Source organism: Triticum urartu, chromosome 6A (genome assembly GCF_056163025.1).
Source record: "Triticum urartu cultivar PI428250 chromosome 6A, HENAU_Tu73, whole genome shotgun sequence".
NCBI lineage: Eukaryota > Viridiplantae > Streptophyta > Magnoliopsida > Poales > Poaceae > Triticum > Triticum urartu.
This window is the reverse complement of record NC_141878.1, coordinates 205,685,384-205,712,879: the sequence shown is the minus strand read 5'-3', so window position 1 is coordinate 205,712,879 and position 27,496 is coordinate 205,685,384. Positions and strand designations below refer to the sequence as shown.

At 41.1% G+C, this 27,496-nt stretch overlaps 1 protein-coding gene across 1 annotated transcript; it reads right to left on the bottom strand.

Annotated features, from left to right (window-relative positions):
* Positions 1 to 27,496, bottom strand: EMB3142 (nuclear pore complex protein (DUF3414)). Its single transcript, XM_048677463.2, has 44 exons — positions 27,235 to 27,496; positions 27,040 to 27,135; positions 26,367 to 26,441; positions 26,164 to 26,268; positions 25,969 to 26,079; positions 24,910 to 25,069; positions 24,619 to 24,701; positions 24,382 to 24,504; positions 24,049 to 24,276; positions 21,455 to 21,544; positions 21,116 to 21,271; positions 20,063 to 20,179; positions 19,786 to 19,992; positions 18,943 to 19,044; positions 18,726 to 18,857; positions 16,717 to 16,847; positions 16,519 to 16,638; positions 16,130 to 16,247; positions 15,232 to 15,429; positions 15,027 to 15,145; positions 14,561 to 14,711; positions 14,360 to 14,472; positions 14,207 to 14,288; positions 14,027 to 14,113; positions 13,863 to 13,940; positions 13,073 to 13,267; positions 7,197 to 7,289; positions 7,016 to 7,129; positions 6,783 to 6,941; positions 6,648 to 6,703; positions 6,465 to 6,537; positions 6,173 to 6,363; positions 5,857 to 6,067; positions 5,007 to 5,171; positions 3,980 to 4,150; positions 3,763 to 3,897; positions 2,995 to 3,138; positions 2,798 to 2,920; positions 2,627 to 2,719; positions 1,543 to 1,671; positions 1,225 to 1,325; positions 711 to 830; positions 546 to 621; positions 1 to 345 (listed from the first exon to the last, which is right to left on the bottom strand). Exons 1-44 carry the CDS (start codon positions 27,379 to 27,381, stop codon positions 262 to 264), a joined length of 5,562 nt encoding a protein of 1,853 aa, XP_048533420.1. The 5' UTR covers positions 27,382 to 27,496; the 3' UTR covers positions 1 to 261.

Here is a 27,496-nt window from a genome sequence, read left to right as displayed (position 1 = left end):
TAAACAGCCAAAATAAGGATAATCCATACCTTTAACAACAAATCCTCCAAATTATGAATGTCAAGCCTAGATCTCAAGGATGGAGATCAATTTACAATTTGACAAAACTATTGAATTCCCCAATCAACAACATATCAGAGCAGAAATTGGCCTCTCACCAGAGCAATAACATTTCGATATGCCAGTAAGTCACCATATACAACAACATTGTTACACATATCCTACAAATCATTTCTATTGTATACTGCTCCCCGGTATCCATCACATGGTCATGCTTCTTACGGTCATCTCTTTCAGAGTGCTAACAGATCTGTAGAACAACTTAAGATTACGTCCAACTTTGTCCTGCAAGGGCAGCCAAAGATATTGTTTCATTTTCAGAGCACACCAACCTCAACAAAGCCAAGCATGAGAAAGAAGTAGATCCCAAACTTCTCAGCAAGTTCAATAGAAGTTTGTATATTCACCTGGCCCAATTTTGCTTACATACATACATTAATTTAAAGCTGAGCTAATGAATTGAGACATTTATATGAGTTCTGTACCTCTTTTAAATGCTCTAGCCTCTCCAATAAAGGGAGTAGTTCGTCGGAAAATGAAGACAAGTCTTCTGCACAAGCTCTACAAATATATGAACGTAATGGTGTTTCAGACTTCAAAAATAAAACAGTAAGAAACAAAGTGTTTGCAAAACCAATAAATATTCATACTCATCGTGGAAATGAACAAGGAGAATAGTGATGGCACATTCAGCAACTTGGAGTAGAAGTGTTATAAGCTGGTCTCGGTTGCCAGCCATGCAACACAAATCTATCATTGCAATATATCTCCTACAAAGAGAGAAACAGTCTAGTGGTTACCTACTGAAAATGCTGTTGATGAGTAGATACTACTCCGTAGATAGCATCAACCATTGATACAATATAAACTTACGATCATTGCAGGATAGCTAATGCATGATACAGTGCCTAGTAATAGCATGACAACACATGAGAGAAAAAACTTTACCACAGTCAAATAATGATGTACTTGTATATTTTCGCTATTGTCATCCCAAGCAGAATAAAGAACATTTAGTCAAGGGACCAGGAATATTTTTTTACTTCTCTATTATGTTTTCCCCTTCAAAATGTGCACATTATTGCTGAGATGTTTGAATGACAAGATAGCGTACATCTGAACCAAGATTGTGGGTAAGAATCCAGAAACAAAATAGAGTGGTACCTTTTACGGATGTTATCGTTGGGCGAGATGCAATCTTGCTTCATGCATACTTTTATTATCTCATCGACCTCCTTCCTAGATAACTCATTCAAATCACGAACCTGTAGGATGAAGCAGACAAATTAACTCTTGTGAAATCAAAGATTGAGAGCATACACATAGTTACTTTCAAATCCAAAGAACTAAACCACCAGATCATTTCCATCAACTCCAGATATGTATTCAACTTCCAACTACATATTCAGCGGATATGCTCCTTACTTGGAATCCGCTCTAAGTAATATATTTAGTGTCAAGGTAGCTTAGCAAATTAAATACCTTATTCAACAACAAATATTTTTCTTCACCTACTCTCTCAAGAGCAAGTGTTACAGAGTTCAGAAGATTTGAAACCATTTGTAGTGTTGGTTGCTGCTGACCAAATTTGTTGTCATCACCGTCTGAAATCTGCAAGGTCAGGTTGCAGAATGTTATCAACAATGTATGAAAACATATAAAGCACCAAACAATTGGACTCTGCATTTGACTTTTACATGGTGATACACATATAACACTACATTGGTCACTTAGTTCAATTCCATAACCCCCTGCATTGATTTGGCAGTACTCCCTCCGTCCGGTGAAAAGTGTACATATAGAAATTTTAGGACAAATTATGAAGTGGAGTAAAAAATGTATCGAGAAGATGCAAGCCACCATCTCTCTCCTCTTTAATTAGCCAACCCCCAATGAGCTAAGTGCATGTAGAAATTAAGAAGACCATGTGTAGAATGTTATTGGTCTTGATTACCGTGTGATGAGAGAAAATCATTTTGTTCTACTTTAAAGTGCATTGGGAAGATAGACGTACACTTCTTTGTGGACAAATTTTAAAGCCAAACATACACTTTTCACCGGACGGAGGGAGTAAATGCCAAGTGTTATGCAGGATTGCAGACAGCCATATCACATGATAGAATTTTTGTATATTTATTTTGACAATATCATAAGTTTATGTGTTTACCAGCATATTACTTCAAAATAAACAATCAAAGTTCCATACTGGAGACCACCAAAGCAACTATTAGGGACATGTGCAGTAACATGGGAACAAAATTGTTTTTCTTTCACCGCCTTTTTTTAGAAATACCGAGTAGAAAGCAGCATAGGAGTTGCATTGAATATAAATTTATGAGAGAGACATCACAACTCACAAGCCTCATGCCTAATCACTACAAGCACGAGTTTATTAACTAACAGAATATTATGAGCAAGGTTCTAACCAATCAAAAAGTAGGATGACTGCAACCAAATAGCAAAATCACCAAAATACTTTTTTTCCTTTATTGTACTTAAACCTGACTGTACAGACAACACGACCATGAACAAAAAACATAATAGGGGTTTAAACAGCATCACTTACTTGAAACCGCATGTTCTTCTTTGTAGCCAGAAAATATAGGTAAGAGATTAGGCCAAAGCAGATACCAAATAATACCAACTCTGACTTCTGATTCTGGTGGGCAGTGACATTTACATGTATTAGAAGAGACCCAAGTGCATAAGAGTACACAAATAGAAGATTAGGACTTGCCTCAATCATATTTGGTGATTGAATGAAATTCAGAGATCCAAAATCAAGACTAAAAAGAGAATGCATCATGGAGAATAGATCTTGGACATAGCTGCATTCATCATTTTCCTCGTATGCCCATATCTATTAAGTATACAAAGAAGGTGAACCCACCATAATGTAGAAGACAAAAATCAAATGAGAAGCAAATAACAAACCTTGCTGAGAATAGAAACCACCATATTAAGCCGCTCCAAGCTGAAGGCATTAGCTCCAGATATGTTCTCTCTTAAAATGCTATTAAAAATGGACTGATGCTGCTTGGCAAAATCCACTATCTCACGTACAATTTTGTTCTTCACCTGAATCAAGATTTAAATTTCTAGTGGAACAGAAATACAGAAATTTCACAGACTAACATCAAAGCAAAGGATGCGTCTCAAGTAGAACTCATCACGACCAATAGCCCACGGTCCCCATGAAGAACATTGATTATGCCCAATGCTACTTAGAAGGAATTGCTATTTAACTTAAACAGTAAAATGCCGCTGAAGTTATGTCACTGCAATGGTCGATTGACAAAATAGCAAGACTAGAGCAAGATCGTTCAGCTAATCATATTTAGCCATCGATCGTCATAATTAAATACGAAATAATGTAGAAATACCTAGAAGTAGTGCGATGTACTTCATGTTAGCGTATAGCTCATCAAAATTTATATTTCTAATTTTTACTTTTTACATTCTTTTATTTAATGCTTTTTTGCAGGGCCATCACCTGCCGATACGACTATCAAAAAGAAATTGAACTTCACAGAGATCAAATGCCATTTAATCTTCATTGTTTGGTTCTCGTGCAAATAATTTTTTCCCCAAATGTAACTAGGCATATGGCATGAAAAAATAAGTGGATACCCAGAAATAGTACACATTTATGTTTCCAAATGCTCGGTGCAGATGACATGAAGAAAATGTGGACATACTGACCTCAAGAAAATCAGCTGAGTCCACGAGGGATGTGAAAGATGTGATTATCCGCAGTACTGGTGCAGTAAGTGACCACTTCTTGTCAATTTCCCCAGCTCGTTCCTTCACAACATTGGAGTTTAGCCTTGAACTTCCCTGATAATATACAAATATTGTAAGTGCATCTGCATAAACAATAAGCATTTAACAGCTAAATGGTACAGACTTCATAGCACACCTTTTTCTGATAACCCAAGAGGTTGCACGATGAAAGATTTTGTAAAGCACCCATGGATAACAAAATCTGAGAGCCATGTTTGCCATAATGGTGAGTGATTCTCAGAAGTAATGAAAACTGAGCATCAATAGTGCAAAACCGCTGTGAAAACTCTGATGAGCATGACATGTCCTACAAAACAAAAGAAAATTGATGAAACAGGACAGTAGGAAAAGCAAGACAAAGAACTATAGGCAGCAAACTTCATTGCTAATGCTAATTACAAAACCACGAGCGCACTGACAATAAACGAAATCTTTCAAAGAGAAACTCCACTAAACTTTTCCACACAAACCCCATCTTACTGTGGCTGTTCATCTTTAATACTCCATGTGCACAAAAAGACAAAGATAATGGAAAATAATGCAGTTATCAGGCTTCATAAAACAATAGAGATATGTTATCACTGCCTTCTAGAAAAAAAGAACATAGGCAGAGTTCCTCGTTTCAGACAGATAAAATAAAAGCCATAAAACAATCAGACGTAAGAACATTTGCTGTCGGACCATATCTTCATGGTTCAGACAGATAAAAATAAAAGCCACAAAATAATCAGATTTAACAACACTGGCTGCCAGACCCAGGGACGACCATATCTTGATGGTTTGAAACGGCCAATAAAGCAACCAACATTTATCCAGAAAATCCATAACAATTTCACCTTTAAATTCCTATCCATGTGTACCTTTTAGTAAAATGGAAGACACCCCTGCTTGAATTGCACTACCCAAATCTGATATGGTGGCCTAGACTAGTTTTACTTCCCATTGTCCTATTTTTGTACTAGTTATTATTAGATACACTCCCAAGTGGTAGCTCTATCCCACATAGAGAGTGACAAGGAAAAAGAAAAGCTTCACAACACAAGCACAGATTCATTTTCAAAGGAGGTTAGCAATAAGTCAGTGGCATAAAATAAAATAATGCCTAAAACTAGCCAGCAGATTCTCAAAAAAAAAATTACAACAGTTGGCAACAAAGTCTGCACCTTTGACAAATAGTTGCTAACATCAGTTAGACATGATCTGAGAATTCCTCGACTTTGAAGCTGGTTTAAGAAATACTTTTCATGGTCAATACTAACTAATGAATCAAGAACATAGAACGAAATTGCTTTCCCAGTTTCACTCCCATGGATAGCATCCTTAGTAACCTGTAATAGAACAAAATGAAAATGAACCATATAACATTCAACAATGTGCTTAGTAAATGTAGTCAACTTACAATAAGACATGAACTTTCATGAATATTAGGGTTGGTGGACAACATAAGAATACAGTAATGCACACTTTAGTAAGTATAATTGGAGAATGTTGTATTTAGGGTCCAAAATCATCTACAGAAGACCAGAACCATGTTGGTGTGGTGATGACAGGCAGAGATATGCATATAAAAAGTTTACACAGCCGCTTTGATTGAGACTAAGTGGTGCAACATATCCATGTCACAGATGTACAGCAAACTTGCAATACCTTATGCTTCTCTTCAACATAATCGCGATAGAAATTTTGCCTAGATCTCTAATTAGAACATAAGGCCAGAGAAAGGAATGCTATCCAACACCAATAAGAGCATCATGTAAAGCATGACAAATAGTACAGAAAATATCTACAATTTATCCAAACAATTTGGTCAGGCTAGCATATGGCAAACTTAGCCTAGTGTCAACTGAATAACTGTCAGTTGTCACTTCAGCTACCTGGCCTTTGAGTATTATGGCCCCAAGCAACCTCATATGCATCTTCAGACATGACAGGTTTTCAAAGAAAATTCAACTGACTGGTGCAACACATCAAACAAAGCATCCATTATTTTTTATTAACAGAAGAATGCCTAACCAAATCGATGACCGCTTGAGCTTCCTTCCTTATGATAGCAAAGTTGGCACGTGCTAATTCACTTTGCTCCTTCAGAACATTTTGAAGAGTGAGTTCATCATCATCTCCCTCCTGTTCTTCAAGTAGCAAGAAACGGATAACTGACGGAGGAACATCAGAGTCGAGAATGCTACCACAATACTGGAAGTAACTCAATAGTAATGCATATTGGCTGCAAAAGACAATCCAAAGTCAGCATTTATACTGGAAAAAGGAAAGAACAAGTTGGATAAAAAAAGGTCCTTCGTGCTCTAGTCACCAATGATGGTGAAATTACCGTCTTCTCAAGGTTTCAGACGATTCATTTCTCATTATTGCCATAATGAGCTTGAACAACAATGAGTTACAGGCTGCATTTGACAACTGTTTTGCCGAAATAATGTCAAGGCACGTAACTGCATCAGAATCTGCACCAGTTGGGCATATGAATCTTTCATCCCGCAGTTTAGCCATACAGGTCAGTGCTACCTTGAAAATGGCCACATGAACAAATTTAAGTAGTCTACAGAAGGTACGGTACTCGATTAAGAGAATGATAATTGATACAGAGCAGCTAAAGGACAAGTTACATTGGTTAAAATATACGCCATTTTCACTGAACAGTCTGGAGATGATGTGGCACCCAATGAAGCATCAAGCAGCCTGCAGCATTGTGTCCAATATGATTGTTACACTTATCAAGAACAAGAGTTTACATTCTACGAGAAGAGAGGCCAAATTTATAGTCAAAAAAGAAGAGAGGCCAAACTCACTCAAACAATAACTGTGAACGATTCTCAAGCAATGACATCCTTCTTGATACAGCTACCTGAAATTAACAACAAGTGGGTTACTATATCAAATTTCCAACAGAAAAGATTAAGTGGTCAGGTACACACACAACTCACTTCAACAATTTGAGACCAGCTAGTTAACATGTGAAGCTGGGCTGCCTGTTCTTCAAGATTTTTGTTATATCTCCAGGCCCATTTCAGCATATGATGGAACGATTCTTTTAGCTCTCCTTTCTCAGACTCGCTCAATTGTGTGTGCAGTTCTTGTGACATCTGAACATCAAAAGAAGCAACTTGAAGAACATAATAATCTCAAAACCCAATATGAACAGGACTGAACACGCAACCTGGATAAGCTTTTGATGGAACGCATCCAGATCAATCAGTCGATCACCTCTCTCCGAAAAATAATATACACCGCCAAATTCAGATGTTGCAGAATTCCGTAGGATCTCTTCAATCTAAGAATCAAAAAACTGATGAGATACCAAAAAACAAAATAATAATTTCACAGGTTCACATGCACACCTTCGATTCAACTCTCAGATTTGAAAGCAACTGAGGGTATTTCATTGAAGTGTCTGGACATCTGAACTGTACAACTTCAAGCAATTCCAAAACCTACATGAAACAAATAGCACATAAGATTTTCTAGCTGACAAATTGTCAAGACATCTTACTCTCACTGTTAAGGAATAAAAGTTCAGCAAGTCCGGATACTTCTGAAGTTTTGCGGTGTCCTGAATGGTGAACCATTCAGGACTGCTCCATGTGCAGGCATGAGTTTTATTAACGCCGGTGAAGCATTTGCACTTCAAGCCACCTCTGACTCTGTCGTTCACTGCTCAGTGGCTAGGCCATCAATAATCCCAAATCATTGCGAAGTCTAAAAGGCAATCCAACCAGCCAGTGATGTTGCCACCAGATGGTCCCTCGTCAAAAGAAGCTGTCTTTTGTGGTCCATGGTTCACTCAATTTTGAAACCAATGTTCTGGGTATTGAGCACCTAGACTGCTCCATAATTCGCTTTTTTGGTCCAAAAATATTGGCAAATTTGATAATTTGCCACCCCTTACCTCCCCCTTTCATAATTTGCCCCCCTCCTGAGAATGACAGGTGGGGCCCGGGCCCGCCCGTCATTGAGACAATGGGTGGCAAATTGTGAAAGGGGGAAATAAGGGGTGGCAAATTATCAAATCGCCCAAAAATATTCTCCATGCATAATCTTCTAAGCTGATGTAGTTGCACAGGTGCTAGAAATTTCTAATAGATTTTTGATTTCATGTATATGGTACCTAGTGAAATAATGGCCAACTAGGGGTGTGTTTGGTTGGAGAACCAAGCGGAATGGAATGGAATGTCATGGTTCCATCCAACTGGAATGGAACAGGTCGATTCTTCTGTTTGGTCGAAAATAGTAAAGTATAATGGAAAGGTTCCATCTCGGTGTTTTGTTGGAGAGATATCTCATCTTCAATAGGAAGGGTGACATTCCCCCCCTCACCCCTCTCTCTCTCATATGCTACGTATAATCTCAAGTTCTCAACAATCATAACTCGGATGGTAGCAACAATTAGTGCATACAACCACACAAGTCAACATTAAGAACAGATCGAGGTTTTCTCGATTTCAGCAACAACAAAAAAATCAAAGGTTACTAATGTGACTAAAAAACACTATATCTTTACTGGAAACAAGCACCTCAAATAATTGACCACACCATGCTACTTCCTAGTGCACCTGAGAAGTAAAATTATACTCCCTCTGTCCCATAATGTAAGACGTTTTTTGACACTAGTGTTATGGGACGGGGGGAGTATAACCTATGATCCAAACTTCCAAAGCATCTCGATAGAGAATGCCGAAACTTGATCACTGGAACATGCAAGAAAACCAAGGATGCCTCGAATAGCACTTAAATAATGTAAACTGTCACATTTAAATCTGGGAATGGGTTTTGATTAACTGGGGCCAATGGTTCGGTTTTTTGCTCTGGGCTTAATTGGTCCGGGTTGTGATGGGCCAGACTGTTATCAGTTTGGTTTGGTTTGGGTTTACATAAAAACAAGTTGGGTATGGCTGGGTGTGGGTCTAAATGGTTTGGTCGCTAACAGTTGCAAATCCTGGTTTAGAACCGGTTCTTGAAGTGGGTGTATGCACGCGACGTGACGTGGCTGGTCACACATGTATGTACGCAACGCGACGCGTCTGGATACATACGTATTGGGCTGCTACTATGGATCAATTAAGCTACTAGCTAGCTTGCTTGTTTCTTGGTTAGCTTTGTACATACAGCAGATTGATTTGGTTTCAACCCAAAACTAAGAACTAGGTTAAACCCATAGTTTGAATAGTGGTTTGGTTTTGGTTGAGGTGGACAGGGCGTACGGTTTGGTTTGGTTTTGGTTCTGCGTGATAATTGGAGGTGTGGTTTAGTTCTGATTCAAACTCCGCGTTGACTGGTTATGGTTTAGGTTTGGTTGAGTTGTATAACCATTGCCAGGTTTAGTCACATTACATCTAGCAACCTCGGGTTCGCAAATCAAGAAAAACAGGCAAAACTTAGAAATGGAAGTTCTGGGAACATGGTTCTATATCCTTGCAGATGACTCATGATAGCAAAACAAAGTGACGCCACAGAATCAAGCCGAGGCGGGCGGACGCACTCCTCTTCCTCTGTTCCTCAATGATGGTGAGCTTGATACCCTTGCCCTTGGGCCAAGGTTTTCGAGTCGACGAGTCGTTCTGGGGTAGTGACTCTTGAATAGTCGACCCTGTAGTTGCGACTAGTCGCGACTCGTCGACGTCGACACGTTGTTGAGTCGACATTTTTTATGACTCATCGACTAGTCGACGGCTAGTCATTCAACTTAAAAACAGTGCCGTAGACAGGCTCACAAACGATGCAGTGTGGCACCTGCTACCGGTGTGTCTCCTGGCGCAAGAGCACCTGCAGAGATTCCACAGCGCAGACGTTGACTTCCCGATGGATCTTGTGTGTGCTCGCCTTGCTGGGCTGCCACCCAGGTGTGGCCACCGCTGGCCAAAACCAGCCCTGGCCCCCTGCCTCCCCCTTCCACAACGTTTGCACATCGATGCTTGAGGTGTGCCCACGGGAGAGAGGAGGTGAGTATGTGAGAGGTTACTGGGTGAGAGGATGGCGTGGTGAGATTGGGAAGTCGCATGAGAGCACAGAACATAAGATTCTAGCAAGAAGAAGACAGCCCGGCTGATTTGGTGTTACCTCCGCATCTGAGGTGAATATTCCTCTGTGTGGAACCACCTCATTGCACTCCACTCCTCCAACCAAACAGCCGGATGGCCCCAAATCTGGAACCAACTCGTTACAATCCACGACATTCTCCAACCAAACACACCTTAGGTGTGATACTAGCTTATGGTTACTAAAAGGAACTGACAAAAATGCAGGCAGGCAGCGAAATCAAGTTGGACTATTAAAGGCAGCAGCAAGAATTATATCTAGGACGATGATCAACGAGTAACACAGTAGCCACCGTATTTCCAGCCATATTTCTGTGGTTTGTTGGAGCTAACCTTATTGTGACTTGAACAAGGAAGATAAGTCCAAGTTGGGTTCGTGCCAGAAGCTGCCAGCAATAGCTAGCTAGTTGCCTTAGTAGTGAGTAAGAAAGGGCTGCAGCAAGCAGTAGTCAAAGCGAAGTTGGAATTTACCTTAGGTGTCAGAGTTGTACTCTTGTTTTGGTAGAAGATACTGATCATGTGCTAGCTGTATAAGAGTAGTCTAGCTAGGTCGGTTTGAGTAAAGTCTTATATAAGGACATGCGCCCCATGGATGTAAAAAATAAGCATTGGCTGCTAAGTGAAAGAGCAAGGGCATCTGTTGCCCAGAACAACAACTTTCTTGTGTGTGTGTCTCCAGAAAGAAAGAAGAGAGGTTCAGTCTAACAGCCTTAATGGTACCAACAGATTTCGAGGCGCTTTCACTAAGAGCATCTCCAACAGGCGCGCCAAACTAGCGCCGCGCCGCAAAATCCCCCCTTTTAGCGCGCGCGCAACCGGAATAGTTGCTCCAGTGGGCGCGCGAAAACCGCGCGCGCGGCATACGTAGTCTAGCGCGCGGGCCGAAACGCAATCGCGCGCCGCTTATTTGCCCCTCCAGCCGCGACGCCGCCGCCGACCGCGCCGCCCGGCGACCGTTCCGGCGCTTCCCCGGTCTATCCCCGCCCCGCGCGCGCTTTCTCCGGCCCCCCTCTAGTCCCGACGCCCCGCGCGCGTGCTAGTCCTCCGACGAACAGCGCCCGCGCGCTCGCTGCCGCTCGGCGCCCGCAAGGTGTTCGACAAAACGCCTAGAAGGTATGTATTGCTCAAAAGCCATGAATTTCGTGCATGTTGATTGTAGTTTTGTATTTATAGCATAGTATTCAACATTGTAGATGAGTTCGTCGTATGATTCTTCCGATGAAGAATTTGATATGGAAGAGGAGGATCTTGCAATGATCCTAGCTATGCATATTAATAAAAAACTGAATAAAAAACTGAAGCACGGTGGTTCGGTTATGGGTCGTAAAAAATTTGGAGGGATAGGATCGATGCCCACAACAAATTGATCAGGCATTATTTTGCGGAGAATCCCACATACCCCGAGTCGTATTTTCGTCGCCGGTTTAGGATGAGCACCGAGTTGTTCAGGCGCATTGCAAAGAAACTAGCGAGCCATGACCGCTTTTTTCAGCAAAGGAGGAATGCCGCCGGAGAGCTCGGGCATAGCACCTTTCAGAAGGTGGCAGCCGCTTTGCGTATGTTGGCATACGGTATACCGGCTGATCTAGTTGATGATCACTTGGCTACGGGTGAGAGCCAAGCCATCATGTGTGTCAAGCGCTTCGCAGTCGGAATTGTGCAGGTGTTTGGCGAGGAGTATTTGAGATCTCCCAACGCTGAAGACGTCGCAAGGCTTTTAGCGATGAACAAAGCTCGCGGTTTTCCTGGCATGCTTGGCTCAATAGATTGCATGCATTGGACTTGGAAAATTGTCCAAAGGCATGGCATGGGCAATTCCACGGCCAAAAAAAGGGTTCCACTATAATCCTTGAAGCGGTGGCCGATCAAGAGACTTGGATTTGGCATGCATTCTTTGGAATGCCTGGATCTTTGAATGACATCAATGTTATCAACCGGTCAGCACTGATGAGTAAGATTGCAAATGGGGAGTTGCCACCGGTGCAGTTTGTAGCAAATGGCCGTACATACAACTATGGCTTTTATCTAGCGGATGGCATCTATCCAAAATGGCAAACCTTTGTCAAGCCGTTGAAAAAGCCAGAAGGTAAGAAAAATCTTGATTTCCACAATGCTCAGGCGGCGGCTAGAAAAGATGTGGAGAGAGCTTTTGGGATTTTGCAAGCCCAATTTGCTATTGTGAGAGGACCGGCTAGATTTTGGGATCAGAAGATGCTTTGGTACATAATGCACGCTTGTGATCATGCACAACATGATCATCGAGAATGAGCGTGGCCAAGATGTAGACTACTCTCAGTATGAGCTCTTGAGACATCCCGTGCGAGTGCGACGAAGGGCTGAAAGGGTGGCCCGTTTTGTTGCCTCCTATCATGCCATTCGACGTCCCACAGCGCATAATGATCTTCAGAAGGATCTCATTGAGGAGTGGTGGGCATGGAATGGACGACAAAGAGCATCATGATTTGTGCGTTCGTTTATTGTATTGTTGAACTATTTGTTGTGTTTAATTGCACTATTTGTTGTATTGAACGATAAAAACTGTTTGTTTGAGTTGTAATAAACGAAATTGATCTATTTATTTTTGTTTGTTTTGATCTTTTTGCTTCTGTTTTCGAATGCATATGTTGTTTGTGCGAGTCGTGCGCGCTGCATTTTGGCGCGCTGCTGGAGCGGCGCACGCGCTGCATTTTAGCGCGGCTGCTGGAGCCAGCGCTGCGCGCCGCGCCAAACCAGGCGATGCGCGCGCGGCATATCTGTTTTTTGCGCGCGGCGCGACCGGCGCCTGTTGGAGATGCTCTAAGAAACTAAGGGCTCGCAATAATTGCACAGAGCTACAATGAGGTAATAAAAAATAGGTCCTGTCCCCAAAAAAAAACATTCCATCACAATGGAGATAACATCATACTTATCTAAGTACACATGTCCAACTGAATGCTAATGGTGACATCAGTTCCCTGGACATTTTGTAGTTCAGTATAATCCGTACACTTGGAGGCGGAAATCAAGTTCAACTCTCATAACCAGATCATCTTCTAACAAGCTGCATTTAGTATGAAAATATACTGACAATAATCCAACACACACTAGATCACAGATTTACACAGGCACTACCGCACAGAACTATTTCTTCATTCAAAAAACAAGCAAGTCAACAAACAAAAATAGCAGACATCAAGCATTACCTTGTTTCTATTCATCAGCCCACTGCTAGTGCAAATGGGAGTGCCAGGAGATTGGAACATGCTTGCATTCTTCATGTTCTCAGCACAGTGACCAAAAGTATCATTAAGAATAGCCAGACAAGCTTCCCGATACACAGATGATGATATATCAGATACATGTAGTGCCAATGCTTGTATCTTTAGTAACCACGCCCTCTGAAACCAACAAACTACAGTTTAATAACACAACAAATATACCAACAAGACTAAAATAGCAGTCAACCACCAAAACCAATAATATCCTGAAAATCAGCCATTTGGTTTCGCAGCTGATATATGATTGCTAAGTAGCAAAACAAGATCTCCAATAATCCAGTTGTTTTCCCATATCCCATCCGATAAAAGAATTGTGCTGTCAAATCACTAGCACTTTTCAGTTATTGCAAAGTATTAGCAGTTCGGTAGTGTCCAAGTAGTTGCACAAATGCAACAAATTACCTGAAATGGAGAATACCTGAAGGTTGCTATTAAACTACCTAGCATGTCCCTAACTTACTGTTTTCAGATTGTGCTTCCTACATTTCATGACAAACTATAATTTTATATTCATATATATATATATATATATATATATATATATAAAGAATAATTCAATGGAAGATTTAATCGCTCAATGGATTGACATCAAGTTTTTACCTAGATTGGTTCTCAGTTTTGTTAACTATTCAAAAAGGACTTTTAAAGATTGATGATCGAGAAAGATTTTTTCTACAAAGAAATCAAGAAAGATCGATGTGTAGAGATTTTATACCTCATGGAGCATGCTGATGCGAAGAGCTTGATTATTGTTCCTTTTGGGAAGTGGTGAAACACCGATGGTCCCAACATGCTGAAATCAGTAGGCAAGAAAACTATGAGTTTCAATTTAAGCATTTAACTATGTTGATCGAACAGTAGAAAACAAGAAACGAGAACCTTTGAAAAGAACTGGTACTTCGTTGTACTCAGGAGATCCATGACAGGTCCACAAGTTAAAGGATCAAGACATGACTCGTACATCAGCTGAATTCAGACAAGGCAAATGATTTTTTTTGTGCAAAAAGGCAAAAATTGTAAAATAAGATTATCTGATTTCTGTCAACTCAGAAAACAAACCTGAAAACTGAACTCGTGAAGTAAAGCATTTATATCTGGCTTTGTCACCTTTTCGAGATTGTCAAGGATTATCTTTAAACAACTGTAGTACAATGATAGTCAGTTCATCAAGAAAGTACATCACTATATGTAAGCATGTGGCATGAATTTAACCTGTAGTGGGATTTTGGTTTTAGAACAGTTCGTTCTATAGGTCCATTGACATCAAATCTTAGGAGTAAATGTGTAATGTTGGGAGCTGGACGACAAATATTGTCAATAAGTAGCTGCATGAAACATGTCTAGCAGAGTTAAAAATGACAGGTATATTAAGTAGTCCGTAAGAGAAACTCAAAGAAAGCTACAAATAGCAACCTGCAGTATTAGAACACCGACGTCATCTTTTGTGTTCTCTATGACCTGGAAATCGTCAAAACGGAACTCCAAGCAAGCAGCGTAATCCTCAATTACAGATTTAGCAACATCTTCTTTCAGAAGCAACTGTACAAGCCCAACTATTCTAGAACTGTCATGGAAAGAAACTAGTAAACACATTGGCAATTTGCATATTTCTCTTCAGTAAATTGTAGATTATAGGGAACGAAATGCAGTACAAGCCCAACTATTCTAGAACGGTCATGGGAAGAAATTAGTAAGCACATTGGCAATTTGCATATTTCTCTTCAGTAAATTGTAGATGTTGATAGGAAATGAAATGTAGTCTCCAACATATAGCAAGCTGAAACAGGCAGCCGGAAGCAAAAAAAATGCAAGTAATATGGATTCCCAAGTGAAAATTTCCAGAAAATACTTCTATCAAAATATTAGAGAAAATCCATACCTCAGGATGCCCATAATTTTTATTGAACACTGCTGAATTTGAGGAAGATAATCATATCGAACAAACTCTAGCAAAGATATAATTTGTCTATGATTTTGAGATAATATAATGTCCAAGGGCTGCATAATTCAAAGGAAAAAAACAATCAGATAGAGAGAGGAATGACCAACAAAAACTAGAAAATGACATAAGAAAGAATAAAAACCTGGTAGAGTGGACGGAAAACATCAGCAAGAACCACATCTCTCTCCATTACGAGAATAAATATTTCAAGTGAAAGATGGACAGCTTTCTCCAGAAGAATCCCGTAAGTTTGGGTAGTCCGTTCATTAATAAGAGTGTCAACACCCATTAGTATGATGTTCATAATATTGCGGAATGCAACCTTCCCACACATGAAATCCTGCACATATGAAGGTTGTTGTGTACAAGTTCATGAAAAATCTTTAGATCTTTGAAACAATGTCATCAGAGATACACCATAAAGCATAAGCAGCAATCAGCTACTGGAGCAAAGAACATGAGTATATTATATAAATTCAAGAGCACAGAATGTATACTCATCTGCTTTAAACCTTTGTTTTGTTGAGAAATATGCAGTCAAGAAAATAAATCTGTACACTGTAATTGACATTGATAAGCATGAGAATTAACAAATTAAATCAGATAGTATTTCCTGAAAAGAGTTTTCTCTCAGATCATTGCTAAGATGCACGACATACGAAAAGAAAGCTGACAGCAAGCCTGATGACAAGTGCCAGAGACTATCTTCCGGCCTTCAATTTCTAAACACGGTAGAGGAAGATCTTTGTTTTTTTTTGTACTTTTAGTAGGGTCTCAAGAAAGTTATCAGCCACTATAATCAAGAAAACTATGCAATACAGCATAATGCCAGATGACCCTTGACCAAAATAAAGTGAAAGGCTACTACAGAAATATAATAGGACATACTACTGTAGATCAGTGCATTGGGCAATGAGTAAGGACAAAAGTTACACACCGTTCACAAGGGATCCAAACGGCGAAAAAGTTGTGATGAACTCCCAGGTACAATACTGACATGTAAATTATATAAGATCTAAGGGCAAAAAAAATGGACATACTTTCACAAGTTCTAGCACCGGGAGCTGTTTCTCGACTGAGGCATTTGATGTTGAAGGCCCAGACGTGTTAAAAGCAGCATAAATATCATCATCCTTTATGTCGTACATGCGCAAAACCCTGGATTCGAACAATAGCCAACTTATTTGAAGAGCATAATAATTGCATTGTGTAGCAGAATAACTTCAGTATAAAAGAAACTTCCATCAACAATAAAACTGCTGAATTCTCTCACTAAGGAAGATATTTCCCACTGGCTAGGATAACATAGAGGAGTTATTTCCCACTTGCATATAGTTGGTCTTTCAATACAATATAAATACGCCTCTCCCGACTGTTCGCAAATAAACAAAATATACATAAAGAGAGAGATATAAATCATTATACTCACATATGAAAGTGCTCCAAGCAGGCCAGTGCTAATTCCCACTTTTCCCGAGGGTCAGCATAGGCTCTTTGGGGAAAAGGCCCAAAGACATCCTCATATACAAATTTAAAGATACCCATGAACCTAGAAGGAAAAGATATTACTATCCAAAATGTTTTAAGTACAGAATAGATGATGATGATGATGATGATGATAACTTACCTCCGGCCTTTGTCACTTATGTTTCTTTCTTCTGCAATGAGAGCATTGACCAAGTTGAGAAATGATATGGTTGATGGATAACTCTCCCTCCTTGCTTCAACTTCATTCAACTCAAACCTCATGTCATAGACCTATGAAAAATACTTTCATCAACAATGAAAAACATTAACCGAGCTACTTACACCTAGTATTATATACTCCCTCCGTCCGAGAATACTTGTCATCAAAATGAATAAAAAGAGATGTATCTAGAACTAAAATACATCTAGATACATCCCCTTTTATCCATTTTGATGACAAGTATTTCCGGACGGAGGGAGTAGGAAATTAGTAAGAACTCCATTTTACCCCCTCAAGTTCTCAATTCATGCCCAACAATAAAGGGCAGCCCGGTGCATGTAGCTACCTCTTGCGCAGGGTCCGGGGAAGGGTCCGACCACTTTGGGTCTATTCTACGCAGTCTTTCCCTACATTTCTGCAAGAGGCTGTTTCCAGGACTCAAACCCGTGACCTCCTGGTCACAATCCAGAAACAAAACCAGGTGTTCGACACCCTAAGACTATCAAAACTGGTGCAAAATCACTTGTAGGCTGGTCATTGGCTCATTGCCATGTTGGCAGCTACACAACTGGTACTTTGCTGAGCTCCTCTCCTTTGGTGTACCTCTTCTATTCACCAATTTGGGCTTGCCAGTGACCAGAAAAGTGCCACCTCACTTTCTGTATCAGACCAGCGTACTAGACTCAGTGACTTGACTAGGTTAGCTAGCCGGCGAGTTGAACTCCAAGTTGTTGACTTGGCTTGGAGAAGAGAGGAAAGATGAAATGTAAGGGGGAAAGGAAGGGAGCAGTGGTGGCAGTGTTAACAGCTCCAACACATAGGTCATCATCCCCCCTGCATACGTACAGAAGGAGGTGAGCATGCTCACGGCCACAACAAGAGCAAATGGAGGTAACGGATACATGTGTGGTTCCGTTGCCTAGCTTTACTTTTGGCAAAAGAAAAAAATTAGACGACTAATCATCGATTAATCCACCGGTCAGAGAAGCAGCCTCGACTTGGGCTCGACTCGACTTGCGGTCCTGGTTGCGCAACTGGGTGACTAATCATCGATTAGGCGCTGTTAATCGGAGATTCCTGGTTATCCCACTTGAGGAGGCACTGGACCAGGAGGAACCCACGCCGTCAAGCTGCTGCTGCGCCCCCGCCGCACCCCCCACTGCAGCAGCAAGAGAGGAGGGCGGTGGCAAAAGAGCTAAGGGAGTTGAGACGTGAGAGATCCATCTTATGGAAGTGAGGACTGAGCAGTGGCGGCTTGGTCACAGTTTCTCACGGAGTTAGAGCAGAGAGAGATAGGGGCTTGAGTTGACGGTGCAGATTAATAGTTGTAGCATCCAGTGGGTCTTGACATTGGGAGAGGAAATGGGACTAGCTGGGCTGGCCCAACAACTAACGGTCATCCTCCCTATTTTTCGTATTTGTTGTTATTAGGTATGGTATTTGTAGGATATAGTAGTATCGACTAGTAAACGATCAGTCATGATTAATCTTAGCTAGTCTCGACCAATCCACAAGCCGGTACCCCCACGAACTCCACTTGACTTTACGACTTGTAATCTTTGCTTTTGGCAAAGTGAGGTAGGACTTCCTTAATTCCTTGCTTTTGAGGAAGAAACAAATTGATCACCTCCACTAACAGTGATTGCATTGCCCACTTGCAAGTAGCAAGGGTAGTCAAAGGACGCAAATATGCCTCAAAATAACCAAAAATATGCACTAGCATGCTAAACAACAGCAATATGAACAAGCAAAAATGTAATTACCAAGAACTACAGTCCATTTAAGTATATTATATCTTATATTCTTAACATACAGGACAGAGAATAGGAATAATTTATTTTCCTTCACTTTGTATTGCTTTACAACAAGTTAGAACTCAAGTCGCTGAGTAGCAAATATAACCCATGTGAGGTAAACATGAGTAATTTCAAAGTGAACTTTGGGGGTACCTGTGTTGCCGCATGCTGCCCAGGTGGTACCGTAACCACCGGAAGATCATATTGTTCAAGATAACTCCAAACAGCATCTTTCAACTGGGGTGAAACTTTGACAAATGCAGTGATTGAATTCCGCAAAGCCCCCTGGACATGAATTAGCACAAATTATGAAAAGCAACAACAAAAAAAGATGCCAAAGGTACACATGTAGGCATAAAAAAACATGTACCTTCAAATACGGGGGCACATTTTCATAGCTTAGAAGCTTAAACAAAGGTTCAATGTCAGGGAACCATTTTCTTCTTTCAGATGGATTTCCATTTTCCACCACCTACAGTATGTTGACAATTTCCAAAAAAACCGGAAGTGAGTATTCCTTCGTAACCAAAAAACATATTCCCTCCGTTCCAAAATAGATGACCCAACTTGGTACTAACTTTGTACTAAAGTTAGTACAAAGTTGAGTCATCTATTTTGGAACGGAGGGAGTACTTTTTTAGGCAAGCCACAAATAGCTCCTTGCTTCAGAAAGAACATATCTAAGAAGCAGACTGAGACAACAGAAACAGATTAATTGAGAAACGGATGCATGTGCTGATGTGCACAAGTAATAAAAGCAGCATGAATTTAAATATTAATACATCATTGGCAAAAATAAACAAGCCTATAGAAAAGACAGTCTAGCTTAAATACAACATATACAGAGAGGAACATCAGGCGAAGAACAACTCGGACCATGATAGGCAGCAGGGATCAGTGAGATAACTTAGAACTAAGACAAATGTTTTATTAGCCTTGTTGAAAATCCTACTATTTCGGAATGCCGGTAATAACATAAACAAGGGAAGTAGTTAAAAGGTTAGAACAGATTGAATTTGCTAACATATAATCTTACTATGATTTCTCAACTTCACTAGAAAAATATACGCTTGACAACATTTGTCCAAAACTAGAGAATTACAGCATGTATAACATGTCAGGGGAGCTAATACTGAAAAAATATAAATTTGAAAATTTCCAACTATGGAAGATGATATAAGGCACAAGAATAAGAGCAGCCGAAATTGCAAACCTTCTGAAGGACAGCTAAATACGCAACAAGTGCCTGTGCATCTCCCTCTGGAAAATCAGGCAACATGCTTGTGGAAGATTGTAGGGATTTCTTAAACTTCTCTTCGTAAATAGATAAGCAATCAAACAAAGTGTTCCATCCAACTGAGCGGTAAATCTTTCCCTGGAGCAATTCGTATACCTTGGCGGCACCAACGTCACTGGAAGCCTGAAAGTCCAAATAGTTCAGTCGGAGCACAAGATGGAATATTCAACAGATCAGTAAACATTTTGCATACCAAAGTACTTAGAAGTCCAAGGAAGGCCACGAGGGTTTGTGTATTGGTGTGATCTTCGCCTGCATATACGACAAAGGTCCACAGTTCCTCGTTTCCATGCACTAGCTCAGGCTCTTTCTGATGAGAACACAAAAGGATAGAGTAATCACAGAAACAAAGTTATCAAAACTCAGCTTATAAAGCAACGAAAATTATCATGTGAGCACTTTTTTTAAACGTAAATGTGAGCATACTTGGAGGTCCTTTTACTGACAACAATTAAAAAGTACATAGAAAGAGATAATAAAGGCAGTGAAGTTTCTTTAATGTAAAACAGGAATTCTATGTTAAGGTCAAGCAATTGATACAAAAACATTCATACAATTGTCACAAAGGCAATGGCTGGTGGCAGTTGCTAGATGAAACTGGTCAAGAAGAGGTTTGCTGAAGCCTAAACCTAAACTCAACTTCGAGAAAACATTGATTAATTCAGTCAGTACAAGCAGTGTGTCAACTAGCTTGACCACACTAAATCCAGGTCAAATTACTGCAATTGGCAACAACAAAAACAAATTGCAGATCTTTGAGCATTACAGACATCAATATACACCAGCAGGTATTGAATTGGATGCCTAGGAATCTAGGTGCACCAAACACTTCATATTTGTAGATACAGTTTCCTAACCAATAAAAATAAAGGTTGCATCTAACTAGGAAAGCAAACTGTGGTTTGAGTCAGTATTGCTGGAGTGGATGGAAATATTGACAGAACCATTATCTGTGATTTAAATAGTATGCCAAATCTGTGCAAAAAAATCCCAAAAACATGCACATCATACATAAATAGTTTCATAGCTTTAGCAAAGAAACCGAAATCACACATCATATCGTATGGTGCACAGGATAGTTAATGACTCCTGTGTCTTTAGGAAACACTAAAGTACTATAGCTAATTATACAAATTATCATAAAACCAAGAAGACAAGGTTAAACACCATGACATCACGCTACCTCATGTACATTTTCAGGTCCATACATTTGACTGGAAGAACGTATAAATGAATGAAGCAATACCTGATAGATTTCTCCAACTAGTTCCAGTAGGGATACAAAAGGCTGGTTAGTAGGCTGACCAATCTGCTCCCCACTTATATTAGGATCTTCTCTATGATCCCATGGTAGAGAGTATGGGCTGAGAGCATTCATTGCTTTTTCCTTGATTTCTTTTATCTGTTAAAGAAGACAATGTTATTGTTTTCTTTTCCTTTTTCTGTAACAAGAGTGACTAAAGGTTCTTAGCACGTTATAAGCATTGTATAACAGTTACTAAATAATGATCACATTTGGTTGTAACAAAGAAATTAGAAATCATGTTGTGGCAAGTGTCAACATACATTGAGGAACTATTCTAACCTTATCTCTAGAAGTCGGATGGGAGAGAAAGCACATCATCAACTTGTGCGCATAGCCAGTGTACATGTAAACAATGTCATCATCGTCATTCTGCGTCAAATGGAAAGAAACAGTGATATATTACCTCCATATCAAAAACTATTCTTACACAACAAATTTGACCAATAATATCAAAAAATGAAGATGGCCAAAAGAGATGTTGATCTCACTTTGCATGTGCACAATGGCCCAAATCTACATACTTCTGCATGTGTTGTGGTCAGATTTGGCCAAATTTTGATATGAAAATGGTAGCATTGTATCGACAAAATATTAACCATTACTTGGCATCTAATGATAACCTCAGCTGTCCATATTACAAGTATTCATGAACAATAAAACAGCAAATAATATAGATGATTTGTTCACCAAGGCGCTAAGCAACAGAGCAGCGCCTAATCAGCTCAAAGTTCTAAATGGTGCGAGGTGCTGGTCGGGCAGCAGAGGGCTAACTAGCGCCCAGCTCACCTAGGTGGCCAACTAGCTAAGGGGACTCGAGTGCAGGAGGGGAAGAGAGAATGGCTGTCATCAAGATCAAGGCAGCAATGTGCCCTTAACTGCCATGGTGTCGAGCTCTTTCTCATCATGCCGTGGCTCTGTGTGTGCAGCTGAAAACCCTAAGTGTCCGTTTGCATATTGAAATTGAATTGGTCTACTGAAACCAGAGTACCAGTTCGATTCATGTGAAAATGGGAGCATCCCATACTTCGATATTATTTTATTGCGGTTCAGGAATATTATCATGGAAATGAAATCACAGCCTGGTTCCATTTTCTGTTTTCTTGCTGGCTATCCATATATAAGCCTAGAAACTCATGCCACTCTTCCTCTTCTCATCTTCCCCTTGCCCAATTCCATCCATGGCCATTGCTTCCCTAGCATCTTGAGTTGCGACTCTACCAACATGACCGAACTCTGGTAAACTCACCCTGCACACAATAGAGATTGAGAACTTTTTCCTCCAGATGTAACCTCAAGAGATGGAGACGGCAAGGTAAGGGGAGGTGCAGATCTTGAGCTCACCAGATAATATGCAGGAGACTCAGATTCGGATGACAGAATCTGCACCCATCTGCTTAATCGGCAAAGACAAAGAGGATGAGGTGGCACCTGTGACGGGGAAGAAGAGGGAGCACCGACAATGGGAAAGAAGAGGTTGTGGGCCAGCAATGGGGAAGAAGAGGATCAGGTGTCTGCAGCGTGTCACAGGAGCTTGGTGGCAGTGGTGATGGGTCGACATGAGTTACTGAAGGAAATGAGAGGTGGCTGTTTCCAAACGATACAGAGTGTCAAGCTCGCTATTGGTCCTAGTTGTTCAGCACAGCCTGTCGAATTGGGCTCGAAATCCGGTCCTGGCCCTGCCCATCCGAACAGCAGATATGGATGCGACACAACTCCAATTGCCAAATTCTCAGCTCAATTCCAGCATCCACATGGGGTGTACGGGCAAGTGTAACATCTCTCTCCTCTCGATCTCTACTTTCGTCACATATTCTTCAAAATTCCTGCATTTTTAGTGGTGCATCAAACACATATTTTGCATATTTTAATATTTTCTTTAACGCCAGTTTCTGCAGAACAGTACAAATGAACTGGACAGCATGACACTAAGGCCCCGTTCGGATGTCTCTTAGCTTCATCAAATCCACGACTCCGGCTTCATGCGCCAGCTTCCCGTGAGGAGCTGTGTCCGTTCAGGAGGATGTGGTCAGCTTCTCCCCACACTGCATGGGCTGTGGATGGTCTGCAGGCAGATAGCCAGTTAGGGAAGGCAGATGGAGACATGGGCTACAGGCCCAATTTGGGGTGAAAGGCATGGATGGCTGTGATGCATCCACCTCGCCATATCCAGTGGCTACTACGTCTTCTTCCACCTCCGTTCGTTGACATGGGGCTTCTATGGTTCCTCCAAATGTGTGCCAGCGGCAAGCCTCACTACAGCACGCCTCCTCCTGTAGGAGAGGAAGGCGACTGGGATCCGGACAGCCTGGGACGACGACTTCAGGTGAGCTCGGGGGAGAGGAGAACGACAGCGGGCAATGGGGGTGGCGGCTGCCTAGGGTTAGCGCGAGAGGAGAGGCGCTGGCCTCGGTCTGACTGGGCAAGGTCGAGGGTGCCTTCTAGCAAGATGAGACGGTACACACAACTTCGGGAGGGCACTCACACATAATTTCGAGCAAGTCCGCGCTTCCTCTTTTGGCGAAGCTGGGCAAACGCAGCTCCACGAAATGACACTGAAAGAGGCATGGGCTTCACGGAGCTGCAGCATTCGGGCCAGCACCACGCGCAGATTTGGTTAAGCGCGGAGCCAGAGAGGATCCGAACAGGCCCTAAGTTCCCATATTTTTCTAAGTCATGTGTTTTATATGTCTAGCATTCTAAATGGCCCTAAGGTGACACAGTTGTACAAATACAAATACTGAATGAGAAACATTTATATTCTTATGTACAAAACAAGCTTGCTGTGCTCAAACAGTGGTGGTCATATGGTTAATTGGGTATACCATTACCAAATCAGAATACCAGATGGCCTCAAGAGTGCAGAGTTGCCATACCTGGTAAGCAGCTGCTTGCATAACCCGCTCCCGTAAAAATTTAAAAGCATTCAGGCAACAGATAATATCCAGACATGACCAAATATCAGTCACAGCTCTGGAGGAAGCATTAATGACTGAGTCTCTTGCGCTATTTCGATCTTGTGTTAACATCAAAAGAACAGTCCATGCAAGCCGCACAACACCAACAAATCCTTCAGCAGTTGTATCGTTACATGTCTTCATCACCTGGCATGACGACAATCCCAGCTTGCAATGAGCATAAATTTTGCTATATGTTCCAACATAGATTAGTTTAATATGTAAATATAAGTATATTTTAAAAAAGCTTACTAGTTCATGAAATTCATGTCTGAACGAGGAATCAGACGATGGCAAAGATGTTTTCTCATGGGAATTACTTAGGGCGTCAGAAACAAAAGTTATTACAAGAGAGAATAGAACGCCATAGGTGATCTGCAAAGGTAAATGATAGTTATGCATTGCATCACAAGTTGAGAACACAAACAATTAAAAATTGCACAAATATCATGTCTACAAATGTCAAAGTAACTAATTAAAACTTCAAACCTGAAGCTCAACAGTAGAATTTTCATTTACTTCAGCAGCGCAGTCTTTTAATATTGAAAATGTATCCTTAACCTCCTTGGGACCTACATGAAGTTGCAGATCATTAGTGGTGGTTCGCTTTAACTTGAAGTGAACAGAAGGATAAACCTACATTTCCAGTCCAGGAAGGCTAATGAATAACAATGATTCATTTCCCTCAGAAAGAATAACAACTTAAGTCATCGCGCAAGCGTATCAGAAGATCATAGCAGGTGATATGGAAAATTCAAATTCATATTGCATTTAACTCACCCATTAGTTTGATAAGTGCAGAAAGAGCAAGGCAGTGACTCAAACTTAATCTCTCTCGGGAGACAATGGCACGCCTCTCGACAAGAGCTCCTCTGAAATCAAGCACATAGCACTCAGAGCTTGGTCGGCCAATACCAGATGGTTCTTCCCGGTTAAGCTCCTTTATGGGGAAAGAGATCAAACTGTCAGTGGCCGTTTTTCAATAGAGTGAAAGAGAGATGCATCATAGAAATTAAAGAGAAATGACACCTGTACTAATGCATCATCCTGGAATGAATTGTTCAATACGCTACTCCTATTATTCAAACTTCAAAGATAAACGGTGCTTTGGATATGGCAGCCCGTGATATGTTAAGACAATCACTTTCTGTAATAGTAATGTATTGACAAAATAATGTAAATATCTATAGTATGGAAGTACTTCTGGTGGTAAATCAAATGGTACTAGTTCGCAGTGTCAAATTAGATGGCTCTTTATTTGTGGACACGGTATGAGAAAACTGGCTACACGTTTTCAAATGTAATATATATTTTTTAACAGAGTAGACACTAAGATATGACTTTTATGGTCTGACTAGGAATACAACTACAAAAATTTGAAGGGGGCAATGCCAGCAACAGCAACAGCAACAGGGCCAGGTTATGGTGAAGTTGATGCATAAGCCCCCTCCTATTGTCCACTATTTTAGTTGATTTTAAATTAATCTTGAAGCTTGAGCTCAGCGAGAGCAAACTCCAACTCCTCATAGGAGGAGGGGGGAGGTACACAAAATCAGCAATTCAGCATATGAAGCCTGTGTTCATTTTTTGCCACTGGAGACATATGTATGTTCCAAAAAAAATAGAAAGAACCTGTAGATGTGTGTGTACTTTATGTTGCCTGCAAATTTTCATGAAAAAAATTGTGTGCCCTGTGCATAAAAAGGCAGAAAAGCTAGCAACTTTGCGACTAAATTCAGTTACCTCACATGATTGTAATATAATATATGTCAATATTACTTGGTATTTAAAATGTGAAGGATGCAGCATATGGCATATTCAAGTTCCATAAAGTCCAACCTTTACAAGGGTGATTATCCGCTGTCGGAGACCGTCGCTAAAAAGAGCCTCCATTTGATTTTGGATTTCGTACATCAGATCAGCATCAAGTCCTTGGTCAAGTACAACAGACTACAGAAGATAAAGAAAACCAATGAAAGCGCCCTTTAATCTCAAATTCCGATGTAGCTAGGATGAACTCGATTGGTAGACTACCCGCAACAAAATGTACAGAGAAGTTATCAGATCTCTCCTCTCCATGTACCAAAGGCCAGCTGCAAGCCTATATATTTCCAGTGGCTCCCGGCCATATAGAACCCACTACAAATCACAACAAGGCATGCATGTAAGGTAAATGGTCAAATACAAACATAGATAACATGTGGACATAAAGTAAACTTTAGTTCTGCAAATTGTACCTCTCTGTTGGCAGAAACTAGCAAGCGAACACACTCAATTTCATTAAGATTGAGTTCATCACTCAGCTTAAGGGCCTGAAAAAATCATAGATGCAAATCTTAGCATCAACAAAGCTACCAAAAAGGATGCCAGGAGCCATACTACAAACTGAATGTAAAGAATCGTAAGTATAATTAGAAGGTATGAAATTACAGGACACGTGAACAACAGTTTTCTATGGTACAATAGGCACCTTGAGCTAAGACGATTGTACACGATCTCAATTGAGCGCCATAAGCCAAATTCACAACGCGTAGGTTTAAAAAATTGTGCATGGCCTACCAAAAGTAGACCCGTCTGTTCATGCAACATTGTTGAATAAGCTACTTAGCACCACAATCACCACCTGAGAAAACATCAATCCAACCCGTCCTTACAAAATCCCAACAAAATCCGTGCATTTGCAATCACTAATCCCACTCAGTTATCTACCACAGTCCACAGACTAATCAAAGTTACAAGGAATCAAGAGCTAACTGTAGTAAGGTGTCATCTCTATTCGTGAGCTCCAATTAACAGCACAAAATGTCACACAGTGATCAACATAAGCAGCATATATAACAAATTATGGAATTTGCACACGCTCCTTGCATGTCTCGAACCAATATATCGGGACTGAGGGGGGAAACTTACAGTCTGCACGTCGGTGTCATCGAGCGTGATTGGTGGCATGTCCGAGAGCCGAACCTCCTTGGCCTCCACCTGAGTTCGATCGGACGCCTTTGGCACCTGCACGCGCGCACACGGCAGAGACACCAAAGCCAAGCCGAATCAAACCGAGCTCACACCAGACTAATAATTATACAACGAGGAGGGCACAGGACGAACCGGGTAAGAGAGGAGCGTGCGGAATGCGGGGGCGGCATCGCGGACGGCGTGGAGGAGCTCCACGCGCTGCGCCGGCGACGCCGGTGCGGGACCGAGCAGCGCCGCCTCGACGACGGCCAGGAGTTCGCGCGGCGGTGGCGGCGCCATGGCCGGTGAGCTCTCCCGTCGTAACCCTATAAATCGGCGGTGGCCGGCGGAATGGGAGGGGGGCGGATTAAACCCTAGGGGAGCTCGAGGCGGGCTTCTGGGTTTTGGAGTCGGG